This window comes from Microcebus murinus, chromosome 17 (genome assembly GCF_040939455.1).
Source record: "Microcebus murinus isolate Inina chromosome 17, M.murinus_Inina_mat1.0, whole genome shotgun sequence".
In the NCBI taxonomy this organism is placed as follows: domain Eukaryota; kingdom Metazoa; phylum Chordata; class Mammalia; order Primates; family Cheirogaleidae; genus Microcebus; species Microcebus murinus.
The window spans coordinates 10,083,910-10,103,219 of NC_134120.1; the positions used below are offsets into that span (position 1 = coordinate 10,083,910).

The 19,310-nt window shown below is 32.2% G+C and overlaps 1 protein-coding gene across 1 annotated transcript in view; it reads right to left on the reverse strand.

Annotated features, from left to right (window-relative positions):
- Positions 1–4,360: 4,360 nt before the first annotated feature.
- The window catches only part of CDH7 (cadherin 7), a 129,305-nt gene continuing 114,355 nt past the window's right edge, over positions 4,361–19,310 (reverse strand). Inside the window, exon 12 of the mRNA XM_012748391.3 lies at positions 4,361–14,186. Within this exon, the coding sequence (XP_012603845.1) occupies positions 13,693–14,186 (494 nt within the window). The 3' untranslated portion in view covers positions 4,361–13,692. The remainder of the gene's footprint in view (positions 14,187–19,310) is intronic.

Below are 19,310 nucleotides of genomic sequence, written 5' to 3' on the forward strand. Positions count from 1 at the left end.
AGCCATAATTTCATAATTAATATTATCTAAATAAAATTTGTAATTTTAAATTAATATACAGATTTCTGCCAAGCAAATTTACACCAAAACAGATAGTTTGTCATTCACATCATAGAAAAAAGTGAAAAAAAAGTTTTTATAGATCTTTATTTTAAAAAATTAGTTGGTTTATAGGAAAATTAGCTATTGCCAACTCATATTCAATTGTTGAATATATATACTTTATAACCCATATCTTAGAATCTTACAACAAAAATATACTGTCATCTGGAAAAAGGAAATGTGATTAGCAGCTCTTTGATAATCACCATAGAAACTACTGTTCTTCCAAGGCTGCATTGTATATATCAGCACTGCCATATGCAAGTAACTTACTATGTCTTACCTACTTGATCTATTTTGATTTACCTTACGGACTAGGATAATGCTGTCTGTAATATTTTATTTCTACTGTAATTAATGGTTCAATTTGTTATCCATTTGATCCAGCAATCCCATTACTGGGCATCTACCCAAAAGAACAAAAGTCACTCTATGAAAAAGACACCTGCACTTGAATGTTTATAGCAGCACAATACACAATTGCAAAGATCTGGAAACAACCAAAGTGCCCATCAATACATGAGTGGATTAATAAAATGTGGTCTATCTATACCATGGACTACTCTTCAGCTATACGAAACAATGGTGATATAGCAACTCTTGTATATTCCTGGATGGAGCTGGAACCCATTCTATTAAGTGAAGTATCCCAAGAATGGAAAAATAAGCACTGCATGTACTCACCAGCAAATTGGTATTAACTGATCAACACCTAAGTTTACATATAGGAATAACATCTATCGAGTGTCAGGCAGGTGAGGGGGGAAGGGAATGGATATATACATACATAATGGGTGTGATGTGCACCAACTGGGGGATGGACATGCTTGAAGCTCTGACTCGAGGGGGGAGAGGGGCAAGGGAAATTTCCATAACCTTAACATTTGTACCCCCATAATATGCTGGAAAAAATAAAAAAGGAAGAAAAAAAAGAAAATCACAACTCTAATAAGATAAACTCTTGTGAAAATAAAAATAAATAAATAAATAAAATTTTAAAAAGCTATTTCTTTATGCTGTCTGGCAGAGGCTAGATTAGCTTTCAGGTTGAAATTTCATAAAAGCATTTGGAGAAAAAAATGCCTTTTAACTGTGGAAATACTTACATTGCATTTATATGTCTCTTTATTTTCCTTGAATCTGGAACATTCCCTAGCTTTTCTTTTTATTTCTTGAACTTGACATTTTGAAAAATGCAGGCTCCTTATTTTGCATAACAGTGTTCAGTTTGGGTTTGTATTATGCGTCCTAATTAGAAACAAGTTTTACATATCTGTCAGAAATAACACAAAAGCGATATTTTGTCCAACTCTGTATATCATATTAGGAGGCATTTGTCAACAGTTTTTTCCCTAACCAATTAATTAGCTGACTAATTGATTAAGACAGTGTCTACCAAATTTTTGCACTAGAAATTATTTTCCCTCTGTAATTAATAAATATATTGTGAAAAAATACCTGGAGTGTTACGTAAATAACATTTTCATTGCCAAATATTACACACTAGTTTTAGTATTCCTTGATGACTTTCTAGCTTCATTATCCTTTCAATATTTATTACTTGGCATCCTAGTGCAGGGAAGCACTTTTAATGATCCCTAATTTAATTTCTTATTCACTTATGCCAGCATGGACTCATGGATTTTATTGTATTTAGTAGTTTATATTCCATACTATTAGTATTTATTTTGATAGTCAAATTGTAAAAGACAATTTGAAGTGATTCAAAATCACTGATGATTGTAAAAACTGTCTCTACTCAATGTAGAGGCCAATTGGATCTCTGGATAGTTTTAGTCTTAACATATAAAGAAAATTATTTTGCTAATATATGTGGTGTAGAATCTGACAGAGACATGTGTTGACACATTTCTATGGTAGCTGTTGGTGATTAGAAGAGGATGTCCTGAAATGGAAAGATTCCCAATCCTAGAAATTCTAATTCAGTTTAGGGTATAAAGTCTGTAAAAATATGCTTTCTTAACAAGAATGTCATTACTTCAAGAATTGCCATGACCAGGTAATCCAGGAACCACATTCAGAGAAACCTGTCTAATAGATGTGTAATAATAGCATCTGTCTAACTCACTGTTGTATGGACAATCCCATAATAGATGTTTAATAACTTCTAAAAGTAATGAATTAATGGTAGGATTTAGGGAATTGAAGAGGGAGAGAGATTTTAAGATGACTAATAGCTAATTTGAATAATAATTTTCTATAAATATTCTACTTTCAACCAACACTTTGTGACCCTCTCTCTAACAATTGGAATGGGTTTAAGACCTGTAGACATCTTTTTCTATTTGTTTGCGTATAATAGTCTTCAAGAGGATTTTAGTTGCAAACATGGATACTATGACAACTATCACAACAGAACAATCTCTTGCCTCTTTCTGGTAGGTGCACTTGTGTTTCAGTTGGCGTGTTCAATACTATATGCATTTTCTCACCAGGACACATTAAAGCTTAACAGATCATCTTTTTAAGGATTTTTCCCCTTTGACTACATATCAACCTAGAGGAACAATAAATTTTAATGACTTATACTCACCTCCCTATATGATGGCCAATACATACACATTTAATGGGTGAAATTATAGTATGATGTTATTAAGCTTCAAATTATGAGAGATCATAATAGTGTTAAGAAAGAAAGGACTTACCTTGGTTCAAGGTCCTGTCCCATCACTTGATGTTTTGGAACATTGGCCAATTCATGTAACCTCTTTGAGTGTCACTTTCCTCGTGGGTGAAATGCTGTTAATGATACATGTCTTCATGATACATGATACATGTCTTCAGATGATAGATATATGTCTTCAGAATGTGCAATAATGGTGAAATATTCATCATATGAATAATTTTCTTAAATTTCAGTTAAGGAGCATTATGTGATTTAAGCCTTTCCTAATGTAAGTATGCATAATAAAAGTAATACTGCATATTAAAAATAAAAATATTCTTATCTTTTAATAATTTTTAAACAGTATTTTACTAATTGTTTTCATTTTGGAGTCTAAATATTAAGACTAAGTTTTCAGACTACAGAAAATGAAATATGAACCTTTTGTAGGCTTATATAAATGAGATTTTTTTCAGATCCTTTACACATGCTCACAGGCATATACATACTCTACTTACCCACCATGAACTAGTAGACTAAGTTTTATTTATTTATTATTTTCTTTGATGAGGGAAACAAATGCCTATAAGTATAAAGGATCTGTGTCTGTCATACACCCCTGGCTTTGCTAATGTCTTATGAGAACAAATCCTAGGGATACCATGATTATCTCTGACCCTTTAATGCTCAAAAGGAAAAAAAAATAAACATTAGTAGCAATCTTTACTTTGAACCAGAACTGAAAAAATCGCCCTTTAATAGCAAACTGTGAAATGGCAAAGCACAGCTCAGCTATCTTTATGAAATTTATAAACCAAGATATTTAAGATCACCGAGAAGTGATATAGACTAAAATTAGTGACTGATATATCACCTGAGAGCTGAAGAATTGACACCATCCTCAACTGGCTGCATTTTCCAGCTATATAATATCTTGATGGAAGGAATTTGGGGGGCTAAGGGAGTAGAGAGAGAGTATTTGGATAGAAAAAAAAAACATAATCTTGATTTATGTACTTATTCACTGATTACATTATATCTTTCTGTCCAAAGAAAATAAACTCCCCTTCATTGATTATATCTTTTCTGTCCAAAGAAATAAACTAAATAAACTCCTCTACTATTAAAGTAAAAAATTAGGACTTATTTTTGATCTTCAATTACCATAGATGAAGTCATACAAAACACCCTAGAGAGAAAAGATAAATTAAAACACAGAACCCATATTTAATTATCTGACTTTAATTCAGGTTGCATGGACATCCTGATCACTTTTCATAGGTATGCCACAAGTTTTGATAAATGTACACAATTTATTTTTGCTAGAATTGAAGCTTCATATGTTTATAACAATATTTCTTAAGTGGATCATTAAGCTGAATAAATTAAACTGTGTAGTTCATAGTAAGTACAATTTGCCACAAAGTTAATGGCATAGGAAGCCTTAGGCACAAACCACCATTCAAAAATGGGAGTCATATAAAACAATGGAACATTCTATTGAAATTTTGATTAATGGGGATCACAATGGTTAATGGCACATTGGACCTCCGCATTTTATCCTTGTCCCTTACGTTCTTGTAAGATTATCTTTTTTTCTCTATTTGGCAGCCTAGGTAATTTTTTGCAGTCAATTTTTTTTTTTTTTTTTTTTTTTTTTTAGTTTAGCAAGTTCTCTCTTGCACATTGTCTAATGTAGTATATATACTCTCCTTTGTATTTTTAGCTTCAAACTTGGATATTTTACTTTAAAATATACTATTTGGTTCTTTTGCAAATGTACACCATCATGGATAATCTCTGTATTATTCCTCATGCTTTATTCTATCTTTTATTTCTTTGAATATTTGTACATAGCTTTAGCTTTTAATGTTTCCAATAATTACAGTACCTGAATGTCTTGGGGATTTCTGCAAATTGTCACCACTTCTTCACTTCACATTCTTCACCACGTTATGGTGACTTATCTTTTGTGTTTGGTGATTTTTGACTCTTCATTCATATTTGGTTTAAAATAATCTGTGGGATCCAAGGGTGAAACTGCCTGAATATGATTTAGCGCATTCATGGATCTTGACTTATGCTGCCTTCCACAGGCCCAGCTCTAGGTTGGCAGCTGTCCCCACGGCAACTTCAGTGACCTGTTTGTTGATAGCTCAGTTTCATAGAATTTACCTTTACCTTAGGAAAATTTTCATTATCCTCCTTTTTTTTTGGAAAATATGGAGGGCTTCTTGGGATTTTCCTTGTACTTTTGTGAACCAACTATTCAATTAAAAGTTTATCTGCAGAGAGGGTAACTCTGAGAAAATCTAGGCTGACATTTTTATTATTCATCCTTACAGCAGTGTTCCACCTCAAAGAGTTAGTAGGAAATGGATTGAGATGTAGCAAAGTGTCAACCTACTGACAATATAAATATTTCTATTATCTTATTTAGATTGAAACACAGAATTTAATGTCTTTTCCCAATTATAATTTAAAAAAAAACCAAAGAAATATCATAGTGTTTATAAGAAAACTAAAGTGTGATTAAGATTGGAGAGTTTGATTTTGAAAAGAGTTTCAGCTCTTTCTTATCCTCCCAAAACAGAACATCAGTTTTTGAAGGTCTATGATAGTAGAAATGATAATGGATAAAATGTCAAAAGGTTTATTTTTTCTTCTTCTTTCATCTCTACTATTTATTTTACATGCTTACTTGGATAAGTTACAATTATTCTGGGCTTCAATTTTTCACCTTTAAAAAAGGCATAATAATGCCTAACTTGGGCAATTCAGAGGCTTGTAAGAAAAGTGAAATCACATATTACATTAGAATATTTTGGAACTTAAAATTATATATCTACTGAAAATTTTTATTATGATAATTTTTATAAAAATTAGTCATTTAGAAGGAAACATCAAACTTTAATTACAATAATACTTATCTTCTTTACCAAGTTGTCAGAAGGCATGAATCAGAAGCCAGGTTGGCATGGCTACCACAGCTGAGAATGATGACAATGGAAGTAGTCATTGCAGTGTCTCAGGTCTGCTGAGTTATCGGGAATTTGGGAAACTGTTTTCTTCTATATATCTTCATCTGTGATAATTTTTGCCTTATTTTTTAAAAATACAGCAAAACATACAGCAAGAAAATATGGTAATAAACTGTGCTCTCACATCATCACCCCTTGTTTTCCAACACTTTATTCATGTTCATAGTACGCTTTGTATACAGCTCTTCACTTACATAGTTCTGAAACAGTACTTTATTTCCTGTGTCTGTTCTAAACATCTCAAATATTTCATACTTTAGGAAACTATTTGCCTGAAAGGTAGTGCTTGAGCCAAACTGAAATAATCTATTCAGGGTCTGGCATACATTCTGACTCCAAGTTTATGCTCAATGTCGCATTTCCAAAGCTAAGTGAACTGGATGTTTAGGATCAATTCTGTGGTAAATTGAATTAGTGTTTTGGGGAATTTTTTGTATCTATTTATTTGAGTAACTCTTATGTAAGCAAAACCATTACAAAAAATTGGACTTAATTCTTTTTAATGTAATTATAATGGAATCTCATGAGTATAAAATGTTATAAGTAGTTTCATTGAAAGTTATGCTCTGTGTTTTACATGAATTGTTCATTTCTAAATTTGAGAAAGAAGTTATAAGATATGCATTAAGGAGAAGTTTTATAAATGTTCAATATTTTTTCCAGTACAGCCATATAATTTAATTGTAGAGGTTTGATCTGATAGACATAATTACTTAAAAACTAAAAACAAAATGTTAAAAGTCATTTACTTCACTTTAACATTTGGCCTCAAATTGTATGTGAGTGCATGTTTGCACTCTCTCTGTAAGTGTGTATGTGTTTTATATATATGTATATATATATGCACATTTATATATACATATATACTATATATACACACATTTTGAAGGCAAATATGTAACACATATATTAATATATTTAACTTAAGAAAATGTATTATTTTTCCTTTTTCTTTTTTTGCCTTTAAAATTACTATATGTCAAATGCAATTTATGTAAAAGTATCTGATCTATTAATTTAAAATTTTGATTACTTTTGAAGTGCTGGTCCTATACAATATACAACATATTCCAGACCTAGATATACAAAAAAACATAGTGTTTACACTCACAAAAATAAAATATGAAGCACTAGAGTAGTAAATCATATAATTTTTCCTGCTTATAAAAATATCAACCATTAGCATAATTATATTCATTATTGGAATGAAGATGCAAAACTCAATGTTTTTGAATGAGAGTATATTGCACATCTCAATACTCTCATTATTTACACAGTTATTAATGTATTTGTTTATAATGTTTGTTTATATGAGCATCAAATAACCAGATAATAGCTAAAGTTGAGAAGAGGGCTTATTAACATTCATCTTATGAGTAGAGCATCACTGACAAAAATTGATATCCACAGTGTGTATTATTTTTTAGATTCTTAGAGCTTCTTCATTTATAAAAGGCTAAGAGCTATTATAAGATATTAGAAGTGATTCTGAATCATCAAAACAAGAATACTTCGCATTCAGGATGGTTTTCATGTTAAGTCAATAACCTTGCATTCTAATTTTTTGAAGTGTATAAAGTATTAATTATACAAATGTCACTATCACTGAAAAGATTACTGAATTGCCTAGAACCTTGCTTTTTCATCTACTCTGGATATCTGGAAGGCCACCTCACTTATTATATTCATTATTGTCTTTTAAGTCTTCCCTATTCCAGTGTATTTGTGTTCTGTAATGAGGCTGGGATAATCTAAAGGCCTTTATCTTCCAATCATCATGAATAAGAAAGACTTGTTTTTTATTTATAATCCCATACCCATGATGATATCCTTAATTCTTATGAATGATTGCATTAAGTTGAGTTAGACTCCAGCCTTTACAGACATTATGATTATTTCTGAGTGGTTTTAATTAATTATGCCAATTGTCTTTTTGATTATTCTTTCCCAATTTAGGATACTAATTGCATGTATTTTTCCTAAATACATATTTCCCAAAACAGAAATTATCTGTGTTTGTCATATAACAAAAAAATATAATCAACCTTTTTATATAATTTTCATAATTTTCCATAATAAAGCCTTACATTTTTATAGCATTTTTACAGTTTACATAGTAACTTTCACTTAACCATCTGACAAGCCTCTGTAACACAAGATAGTCATTAACTCAATTTTAATCATGAAGATATAAAAGTTCAGAGAATTAGAACAGCATTACTGTGCTGGAACTGAGCTTCTGACCTAGATTTCATAACCACCAATCAGGATAATTTCTAGTACATCACACTGATACTCAAAAGGCCAAAGCCCAGTAACATTCCACATTAAATAACTCAAACTCTATATTCTGTGTTTACAATGAGATTGCATTGACACAATAAAAATAAAATGTGGAAATTTTACAGATAATTCAGTTAAATATTCTTCCCTTAACCACCAAAATCCATTACCTAATATAAATTAAATAAGATTGTAACAGCAAACAAAATATTTCTCCTTTCAGTCAGTACCATATTTTCTGGTCTTATTTGCCTAACAGTCATTTGACAAATAACAATAATGTGCTGGCATTAGCTAGGTAATATTAGATGATTTTTTTTTTTTTTTTTTTTTTGAGACAGAGTCTCGCTTTGTTGCCCGGGCTAGAGTGAGTGCCGTGGCGTCAGCCTAGCTCACAGCAACCTCAAACTCCTGGGCTCAAGCGATTCTATTGTCTCAGCCTCCCGAGTAGCTGGGACTACAGGCATGCGCCACCATGCCCGGCTAATTTTTTCTATATATATTAGTTGGTCAATTAATTTCTTTCTATTTATAGTAGAGACAGGGTCTCGCTCTTGCTCAGGCTGGTTTTGAACTCCTGACCTTGAGCAATCCACCCGCCTCGGCCTCCCAAGAGCTAGGATTACAGGCGTGAGCCACAGCGCCTGGCCTAGATGATTTTTTTAAGGTTGTTTCAGACATACTCCTCAATGTCTCAGGAACACAAAGGCAGACACACGTCCTTTTCAGTTAAATTTACTCTAACTCCTAAAAAAAAAAAAAAAATTCTGAGCCAGTGGAAGTTAGCATAACAATAAAAAAGTGTTGGCACATACACTGCGTGTCTTGCTTTTGCTTGAAAAATTATTCCTAGAATGATACCTTACAGTGCCTGCAAAATCACAGCCTCAAATATCTCCCCTTTTTCTCAAGGGCTGTATCCTACTCCTCTGAAACAATTTACATTACATTTAAAATGCAAATGTTGTTACTCCTTTCTTGCTCTTCTTCATACCTAGTCAGCTAGCATGATTGGTTCAGTTTTCATTGCCAAACTTTCATACAGCATCATATATACCCACAATGTACATTATTAGTAATTAAAAATAACTGATTGCATATTCCAGATCAAATAAACATAGAAAATACATTGGCTTATCTATTATCATATACATGCCTCCCACCTCCAGCCATCCCTGACCAGAAAGAGTTAAAAGAGTAAGTTGAAGCTTTCATCCACCTTAACACATTGACTGCCATGCTAGAAAATTTTTTTTTCCTCGAGACAACTGTGTTTTATTACTAAAATAGAATTTAAAAACTTCAAAAACAAAATGATACTTTCTAATTTAAGAAAAAATTTATTATTTTTTATTGTTTTTGTGTGTGAATTATATGCAATTTGAAAAATAGTTCTCGAGGTTCCCAAGGGGAAGAGATGTGTGAGTTACATATGCAACAGGAAGCCCCACAATCAAAACTAGCCTGATTTAAAGACAACTCACATAGCAGTTAATGTATTAACTTAACTAAAACAACGAAATAAACTTTTAAATGATGACTTAAAAGATGATTAGCTTTATTGTTAAAACAGTTTGTAAGTCAGTAGATGTCAAATTGAAAATCTGAAGAATATTTATAGCTAGTCTAAACTTTCAGATATTTAAATAAATGGTTTTGCCTCTTGCAATATATTTAAATTAGTTTATTTTAAGCTCCTTTAGATTTTATATTTCAACATAAATACTAACACTATTTGCATTTGGATTTCTTTGGGCATGTGGGTCATATCACAAATGTCACTCATACCTTGTACAGCTATACTATTTACATGAAAATAATTGCCTAAGTCTGCTTATCATCCAATATAGTAAATGTAATTGCACATGAAGATAAAATAATTTAAAACATTCTCAGAGGGCAGAGTGACAAGGCAGCTATCATCACTTAAACACTATTGCTTCCTGCAAGTATCTTGTAATCATCTATGACTGCAGTCAGCCTCAGTAGAGCTTCATGGCAAAGGAAAAAGTTTACTTGATCCATCTAGTGATTGCTTCTAGAAAGATTTACTTACTGCCTCCAAATTATTACCTATTTTTTTTTTATGTCTCCTTTCTGATTTTGGTCAGTAGCTGATCTTGGAATATTACTATAAAAGAGAGACTAATCTGTAAATCGAGATTGATAATTTAGGTTTGATTTTTGAAAGTTCACTTTCTATTATTTTTCTTTTCTTTTTTTTGTTTTCAGAGACAGGGTCTTGCTCTGTCACTCGGGCTGGGGTGAAGTGGTGCTATCATAGCTTATTACAGCCTTCAATTCCTGGGCTCAAGTGATTCTTCCACCTCAGCCTTCTTTTGCCAGTAGCTGGCGAAAGCCCATTTTCTTGATAAGATGTGGTTCTCATAATTTTTATGCTGATATAAAATAATGCAATGGTAACAGTTCAGAATAAGGGCTTCAGAGTGTTTCTCTGACATAGTAACAAGTGATATTCAGCTAATTTTTCAAAAAATTAAATTGCTTAAAATGGGCATTATTTTGTACACTCTGAGTTACTATTGGTGCCTCTGTCTGGATAAATGGAATATATTTAAACTTATTGACTTCCTGAACTATTATCTGTACTCAAAATTATTAACTAATTGCTTCCCATAATGAAATACATCCTTTCCCTTTCTACACATAGTTGCAAGGATTTGATACCAGTAAATCACTACCACCTGCATCTATATTGAATAGTGGAATACAATATAAATTCCTTTCATGTCATTATTTGATATTCTATTCATTCATACTATATTTATAATCACGTTTCCTTTATGCTAGTAAGCATTTAATAACTCCTTCTCCAGAAAAAAGGGTAGTACTTGCAGTTTACCATGGTGGTCTACATATTCCCCCCATAACTGCCAACAGCCTACCAAAGTGATACCACTGTATGTGGAGGGGGGAAGAGACATGTAATAATTGGTCTCTGGGAGCTAGTTCTAACTGGTTCCAGCACAACACTGAATTTAAGTAATTAGATAATGGATATTTATTTAAATGATTTTTTTTGAAAAATCTCTTACCTAGCTTTAAGACTGATTTTATCAATCAACTGTTCCAGTGTCTGTTTTTAAGACAAAGCCCATCTCTGAAGTATTATAGTCAGATAATCACATATAACATTAGATTTCAGGGGAAAAAAAAGTAAAATAAATAACAAATTCACCATCATTGCAATTAATCTGAGAGTACTTCATATAAATTCTATGTACATTAAAAACATTCTAGCCATCTCAAGCAATTTTTTTAAAATACTAATTAATCAAGTTTAATACTGCATTGAAATAATCTGCCACACATAAATAGTAATTGGGTTTATGTAAGCATTTTAAATCATTATTTAAATTTGAGCCTTTTATTTCCTAATCTATTATTGGCAAATATGAAAAAAAATTAAAAAGAGAAAATAAATACACTTTAAAAGGAAAGAAAGCAAGGTGAATGATGTGGTATTTCTTTTTTAAAATATATCCAAACCTTCATTTAGTGATATGTGCAACAATCAGCAGTTTTGACAACATAATCCAAATGTACTAAACTATTTTATCTTCTTGCAGACAACAAGGGGATTATTACAAACTGTTTTCTCAGCACCTTTCTGACTTCACATCCATAAAATTCCTGCACCGCACTCTGATTTTATTGAATTGGGTAAGTGTACTATTTTTTTTTATTAGAAAAACTTGTATGTGTGACTAAAAGTCATGAATAGTACTCTGTTATAAAACTGGGTTTTTATATATCCACATTAATACAGCAAGAAGCATATCTATTTAGTCATAAAACAATGTCTTCAAACTTTATTCAAATTAGAGAACTGTTTGCAGATAATCAAATTTATTGAATTATTTATTTTTATGAAGCTGAAGGCCACTTTTACATACTTCATTTCTAAAGTTGGGCTGCAAATTTACAGAATCCTTTATAATTTCTCTTTGTGTAATCAACATATTATTTCAGCGTCTGCCTTTCAGAAAGAAGCACTTTTAGAACACAAATTTCTACACAGTGTTTACTATCTGTAAATTTATTAGGAACCCAACAATGAATCATTCTGAAAAGGAGTAAGGAAGGAAAAAATGAATCCATTCTTACTTGAATATATGCACATTAAACTACTATTGATCTAGGAAAAAAGAATAGGTAGAAATATTATTTTGGTCATGAAAGTCCTACTCTAAGAAGCTCATCTCAAACTTGAACACATATGATTACTTGCGATTGCCTTCCTCACTTTGGCACATCTAAACCACACAGAAATTATACATTGCTTGGTTAATTCTTGAGGGACATGTTTGCATCAGAACCTAAAGATGGGTTTTGAAATTTATCACATTATATTGTTTAAGATATAAAAAAATTCAATCTTATACTCAATATGTTTACAGCAAAAAAGGTCAGGGAACAGATTCTTAAGTCTTTGGAGCATGTAGAACTCATGACCTTGAAAAATAAATCTTGCATCAAAGAAGATCTCAATTCTTTTTGAAGTCTTTCTAAAATACAAATATTTTATTCCAATGTTTTGACATTCTAATGGCTCAGAAGAACAATTTATATGTCCTTGTAGCTGTGCTCCTCTTTGAGATGTGAACTGCAACAGGGTTCAATTGCTTTACTATTATTTCTCCATTTTCATGCTTCATTTCCTTCATGTAGCTCAGGCTGGAGAAAAATCAGCATGTTCTGATGAGTTTAATACTATGAGGCAGTAAGATGGACCTGAATTTAGTGGAGATTGGAGCTCCAAAATAAATATAACACCATGTGTCAAATAAAAAAGAAAAGATATTCTCCTGTACAAATCAGAAGAGATAATAAAGATCAACGAATAGACAGCAACTTTTTCTTTAAGTCATACCTACACAAGCATCTCAAAACTATTGCAAACTTTAAAATTTATTTACCATTTTCTTATTTGGGACACTTTATAATTTATTGGATAAACAAGTGTTTATGTTGCCTTTAACCAAATTTTACTGGCTTTTATTGAAGGATTTTCATATAGGGAAGATTTTCTGAGAATTTGTATATTGCTAAATAAAATATTTTTGCTAACCAACAGCAATAAACTTCTGCTGGATTCTATAATATAGCAAGCTAAAAAGCATTGCTGTAAATTAAATTTGTCCAAAGTTTTTATATGCAAGAAGTTCCAGGATTTTTCAATAGCACATCGTGTTCTAATCCTCTTACTGACAGTACCATAAAGGTATGTACAGGGCATCCTTGACTCACTGACAACACAGGGCACTACTTACTCATAGAGGTTGGGTGCCTTTGCAGGTATATGAGAGTTGCTATCTATTCACAAACCACTAAGCATTTCTTTTTATCAAAAAACCTTCAAATGCTCAGAGTCTGTGGTCAGTGAAATCCCTTGGATAAGTCTAATGAAGATATGCTTCACCAAGGCAGAAACCTAAACAGTTAAAAACGAAGAAATATGTACAACCATTTTTCTCCAGCAAGTGGAGTTCTTGTTTTCTGTAAGTAGTTGGTGTGTGTTTTTTTGTTTATTTTTTTGTTGTTTGTTTTTCTGTGTTTTTTTGTTGTTGTTGTTGTTGTTACTTTTTCTTCAGTACCTTTCAAACTAAGGTGTCAAGGCTATGAGTACAAACTCTCTTGGCCAGTCCCATACATGTCTGCAAGTCGTTTAAAACGAGGTCCCCAGTCACTCAGGTAGTCATAGTTCTGATCAGAGTTTGAGCTGATGGAATCTAAAGAGCTGAGAGATTCAGCCACGGAGCCGTTGCCCTCAAACGCGTACGTCTGCAAAGAATCGTAGGGGGGAGCGCCGGGGTCGACATCGGCTTCTTTCAGTCTTTCCCAAATAAATTCCCTAAAAATGACATTATCTGGGATGCTTTTAAAAGTCGGTCGACTCAGGAACTGAATTTCTGGAGTCACATCCCTCCGGGTCTTGGTGTCTCGGATGACATTGAGGTTTCTCAGCGCAGCCATGTCGAAAGCTTCTGTGTCTTCCTCTCCCCCACCCTCATCATCATATCTAACGATATTTTCTCTGATATCTCTCTCTTCGTCAAAAATAAGGGGTTCTTTTTTCCGTCTTCTCATAGTGACGATGAGGAGGATCAACACTGAAACAATGAGACAACAAAGGGAAAGTTTCAGTCAACTCACCAGCTGAGCCTCCTCATGGCAAAATTAGGCCTGTGATGTTGACTTACAGACTTTCTTCCCTTTAAAGAGAAATGAATTGGCCACCTACTTACATGGGAATTCACAGCAGTAGATGTGCTAAAATTGCTAAAATAGCTTTAAAATAGAACACTTTTATACATCAAGGAACCCTTTTCCACACTTGTTCAGAATTGATGTCTCCCTCTTTAACGTAACCTCCAAAGCATTTGATAGAACAAATTGAAGAGCCAGTTCAGAATAAATACAATAATTTCAAAGCCATGAAACACAAAGGGATTTTTTGAACTCCTTAATTGCTGGAAAGGCGAAGTGACATTCATAAATGTTTTGTGTCTAATTTAACAATTGCAATTTCAGAAGGAAATGGATTATAGCATTTGGTCAGGTTCTTTGAAGAAATGCCTAGACCTTGTCTATGAAACTCAACTGTTAAATAAAATCCAGCATGTCAGGCCATTGACAAAGATTAAAAGCTTCTCTATAATAAATTGAGTCCCACTTTCATGTTTAAAATACTGAACTTGGTCTTTATCCATTATACCTAGAGACAGAACACAGGTTGTGAGATTTCGGCATCAGCCAAAGATAGATTTAAGAAATAAATCTTTAATGTTAGGAATTTTTCTTCCTATATCAAAACTAATAATTAAATCTTAAAGCATGTGGTTGCATTAAAAAGCAAGAACAACTACACTGTCTATTCTTTGGGCTTAAACCAATAATATATCCTATGTATTTTCCCTTAGTACATGCTAATAAGGAGACTGCTCTAGCTTCCAAGTGACTGAATGTTCCCCAAATTCAGAACATGTTAAATTTTATGGACCCTTGAATTATGTTGAAAAGAGGAGAAAACAAAAGGTGTTCTTGAATTTTGAAATTCAAAAACATAAATTAATTTGTTATTAAATCTTTAATTATTTGTCTACAAATATAATACTATTTAACAATTTTCATTACATTAAGTTATTTTTTGAAAGATCTAACAGCCCAAAATATGTACCAAGTGGATAATTCTTTGAGGGTACATTATTCTTGCCACATTTTTTAAAAGGGGGCTTGAAATGCTTACATTTAAAGCATTTTGCAAAGTCTTTACTTTGGCATTAAGAGTATATTTGAAAATAAAAATAGAAAACCAAGAAAGATACCAATATAAGTCAATATAATTAAATATAATAACTAGGTAGGAGGCATATACTACATTCTCCACCTGTCTATTTTCAAAAACCTAAAAGCAAAGTACTTATTTAATTTTAGATAAAATGAATTAATCTTTTTATTAATTTCAATAAATAATTATGCTTCCTGAAGTATTTGTCTGCCTTACCATCATCAAAAGAAATGTGACTGATGAAAACAATTGTATATTATTGTAAAAACAATTGTTTTTGTGGCACTTCCTTTCCTTTTGTATTTGATCCTGACCTATTGGTCATCTCATAACCTTTCTACTTTATAGATGGATGGTTTACTGTTGAGCGACTGAGATACATTTCTGAGCTTTTCTGGCCACTTTCTATACTGCATTGGCAGATATACCTATTCTCTTTTTTGCTCCTATTTACTGCATTCAGATGCTTTCAACAAACTTTACCAAAATGGCAGATATAAAAGTTATTGCTTGCTTATCTTTCTATTCCTGTAAGTAGTCTGGTACTCACTTTCCTTTCCTGTTTCGTGGCTTTTCCCTTCTTTCTGCTGAGAATCAACACTGCCACCACTCCAAGGTCTTATAGTTTTCAAGGTACATGTCAGAATGCCACAGCAGAAGAAACTTCAGCTTTCGTGTCAAGAAAGCTTTGTTCAATCTTTCCATGTGTTAGCTGTGTGCTATTGGGACAAGTAACTAACTGATCCTAGCTATGTATGATAATATCAGCCAACTTCAATTTTTATAGGGTGCATTAAAGAGATAAAGAGTTTTGGAAATAATATAAGCAGAAATAGCAGAATTTCAGGGATTTGTAGGTGTTCACTGTTATCTTCTGGTCTACCAAGAACATTAATTCAAAATACCATAAACGTAACACATGAACATATTGTGTTTTCCTTTAAAGAAGGAAAAACAAAGAACACAATTAAATAACAGACAAAGCAGAAAGTGAGAAAGTGTACTGAAGATGAAATGAGCGACAGAAAAGGTGGTAAGGTGAGAAATGAAGGTCCACATATAGGACATATCATTTAAAATTCTCAGTTCTCCAGGGTAGCTATTTTCCCATCCGATGGTTATCTCAGATGAATGAAGCAACCTATTGATGGCCAATGTAATTACATGCAACAAGGGGTGAGGCACACTCCACTTCAGTCTCCCTTCAAAGCCTTGGCACTTTCTATAACAGTGTAAGCTGGTGCTTTCATAGAAGGTTACAGAGAAATAAAGCCCAAGGTTGACAAGAGCAAGAGCAAGAGCTCAAGCAGCAATTGCTTGCTCAAAGAAAGAAACGTCAGTTATTTCTAAGACACATGGAAGAATAAAATAATGATTTTAGATTTATATACCACTTTAGTTTCTGAAATCTTTCACATAGTTCCCCCCAAATAAAGGTAATTATATTAGAAACAAAGTGGGATACAATAAGGCTTCTTAGTGAAAATCAAATGGAGTAAAGCAGAGAATAGAGAGAGAGTATGAGAAGAATGATGGGGTGCACAGGTGGAGGCAGGCAACAAATGAGAAATCTGTTACACATGTTAAACAGCAAAATTGAGGGGAGAAATGTCCAGTTGAGAGCAAAAGGGGTGTAAGAAATAGATGAACATAAGAATAAGTGAGGATTTAAAGAGAGTAAGAGTTATATAATAATTTAAATCAATGTCTAAGTAGGCAGAACATTTCAAGATTCTCAGTTCTTTCATATAATAATAATGAATTTTGCCATATATATACACATATGTATCAATTAATTTCTTAATTTCTATTATAAATGTATTTTATACTACTAATACACTTGCTTTTGTTGCTCAAGTCTTCAGCAAAAGTGAAATCTGAAAGCACCCATGGGTATCTCAGCCCATGGGTAAAATACACACCAATGATAGTAATATCTTATGGATTTTGTCTTATTTCCCAATTTTGCTAAAAGCAATGAGAAATGTGAAGTGTTTTAGAAGGTGAGACAATTTAACATTTCAATTGCTTGAGAGAAGATTAATTTCTAACTACTTGAGTACATATGAAAAATAAATTTTAATCTCTTAGAATAAGTATTAACTGCTCTTCAGGGACTGCGGTGATAATCTCTGTATTAAGAAGAATATTTTCTGCCTAAGTAAGAACAAGATTATATATTTTAAGAGGTTTCATCCTTTATCTTTTTGGTCATATGGACTCTACTTCTGAATGGATACAGAAAAAAAGATTTAAGTAGAGTTGAAGTCTAGCCATGTGATACATTGTTTTGGTTGTTTATGAATTTATAGGAACTACCTCATGGTAATTTTATGAAGATTCAGGGAGTTTATATTCATAAAGTACTTAAAGAATATTACACATAGTAAGCACTATTTATTTATGTTCAATAATAAGTTATATACTATGAACTTTTATGATTATGTCTTATAAAATTCAGGTCCGATTCTTTTGGGTCCTGCTAAAATTTGAGTCATGGAACTGGTAAACAGAAAGAAATGAAATCTTTACCCTGACCTCACTTATTAAAATATGTGGGAAAGGTTGAAAATTTTATAGAAGATTGTGATAAATAATATTCATTAATTAATTTAAAATATTTTTGTCTATATGTATCCTATGCTCAGCCCTAAGAATATACTGGTTAAAAAGAGAGGGAGAGAGAATGTGCCAATGATCACTACTCTCAAGGTGCTTTCATACTTGAGCAAAGCAGATTAACATATGTATATTTCCAAATTGTGATAAGTACTACAAAAGACATAAACAAATATTATGATATAAAATAGTGAGTGTAAAGGGTGCCTTTTAATCATAGTGGTGAAGATGTTCTTCCTGAGTAGAATATACTAAACCTGAGACATAAAAGACAATATAAGCCTAATAGGCAAAAGAATATAGGGAGAATGTTTTCAGAAAAGGGTGGCACATTTGAAAATAATGGGAAGAAAGGCCCCGTGGCTCTTCCTGCTGGGTGAGTGAAGGATCAGACAGCCTGACACCTTAGAGAGGCAAGCAGGTGGCAGAACGTGCTTTGCTTTGTGGATGATGAGAAACATTTGGATTTTATGTAAGTACATTTGATGCTTCTGAAATGTTTCAAACCAAGAAGTAAAATAATTTATGTTTTAAAAAGTAAAATTATTGGAAAAATACAGAAGTACCAGCATGGTGTGGTTGTGATCAGAAAAAAAATATCATCAGAAGTGACATCTAAGCAAAGATCTAAAGGATGAGGAGAAATCAACTTGTCATTTTGTCTGGATTTATTTTCTATGGAATCAGAGATACATGCTGATTCCTAGTAACAAAAAGTCAAACTTTTAACTTGTACTTATGGACCCACTCTACTACCTACTTTCACAAAGGATAAATAAAGATTTGTAATTGATATAACCCAGGTGAGTGATTGAGATAAATTAGATATCAACTAAAACATTTTAACTGAATTTTAAACTAACTGATAATAATTAGTATCCTTGTCATCTTCTCCTACAATATTTTATCTATCTACTTTTAGTCATATATTTTGATTTTTTTTCTTGAGCCCTTATATAGTTCCATGGTTATGAAACTGAAAATATAATTTAAATACTTTTAACCACTGTCATATCCATTTTCCTGAGACATTAAAAAAGTAGACTGAATCTCAGAAAATTGTCCTAAAAATGTAGACTCTTGGGAATTGGAAAATCACAGTCCCATGGAGATACCCCTATGTGTGACAAAAATGAAAACCAATATTATTTTCCATAAATGAGTACATTCAAATCATTCCTGCTTCATTCACCATGCATGTATGGGATGTCCTGTATTTGTCAGATCACGATTTTAATATGTGCTACATATATAATAAAATAATGCTCAGTCCCTGCCTCCAAAAGCAGGAGTCTACCGGAGGAGATGGACAAGGAGACAAACTAAT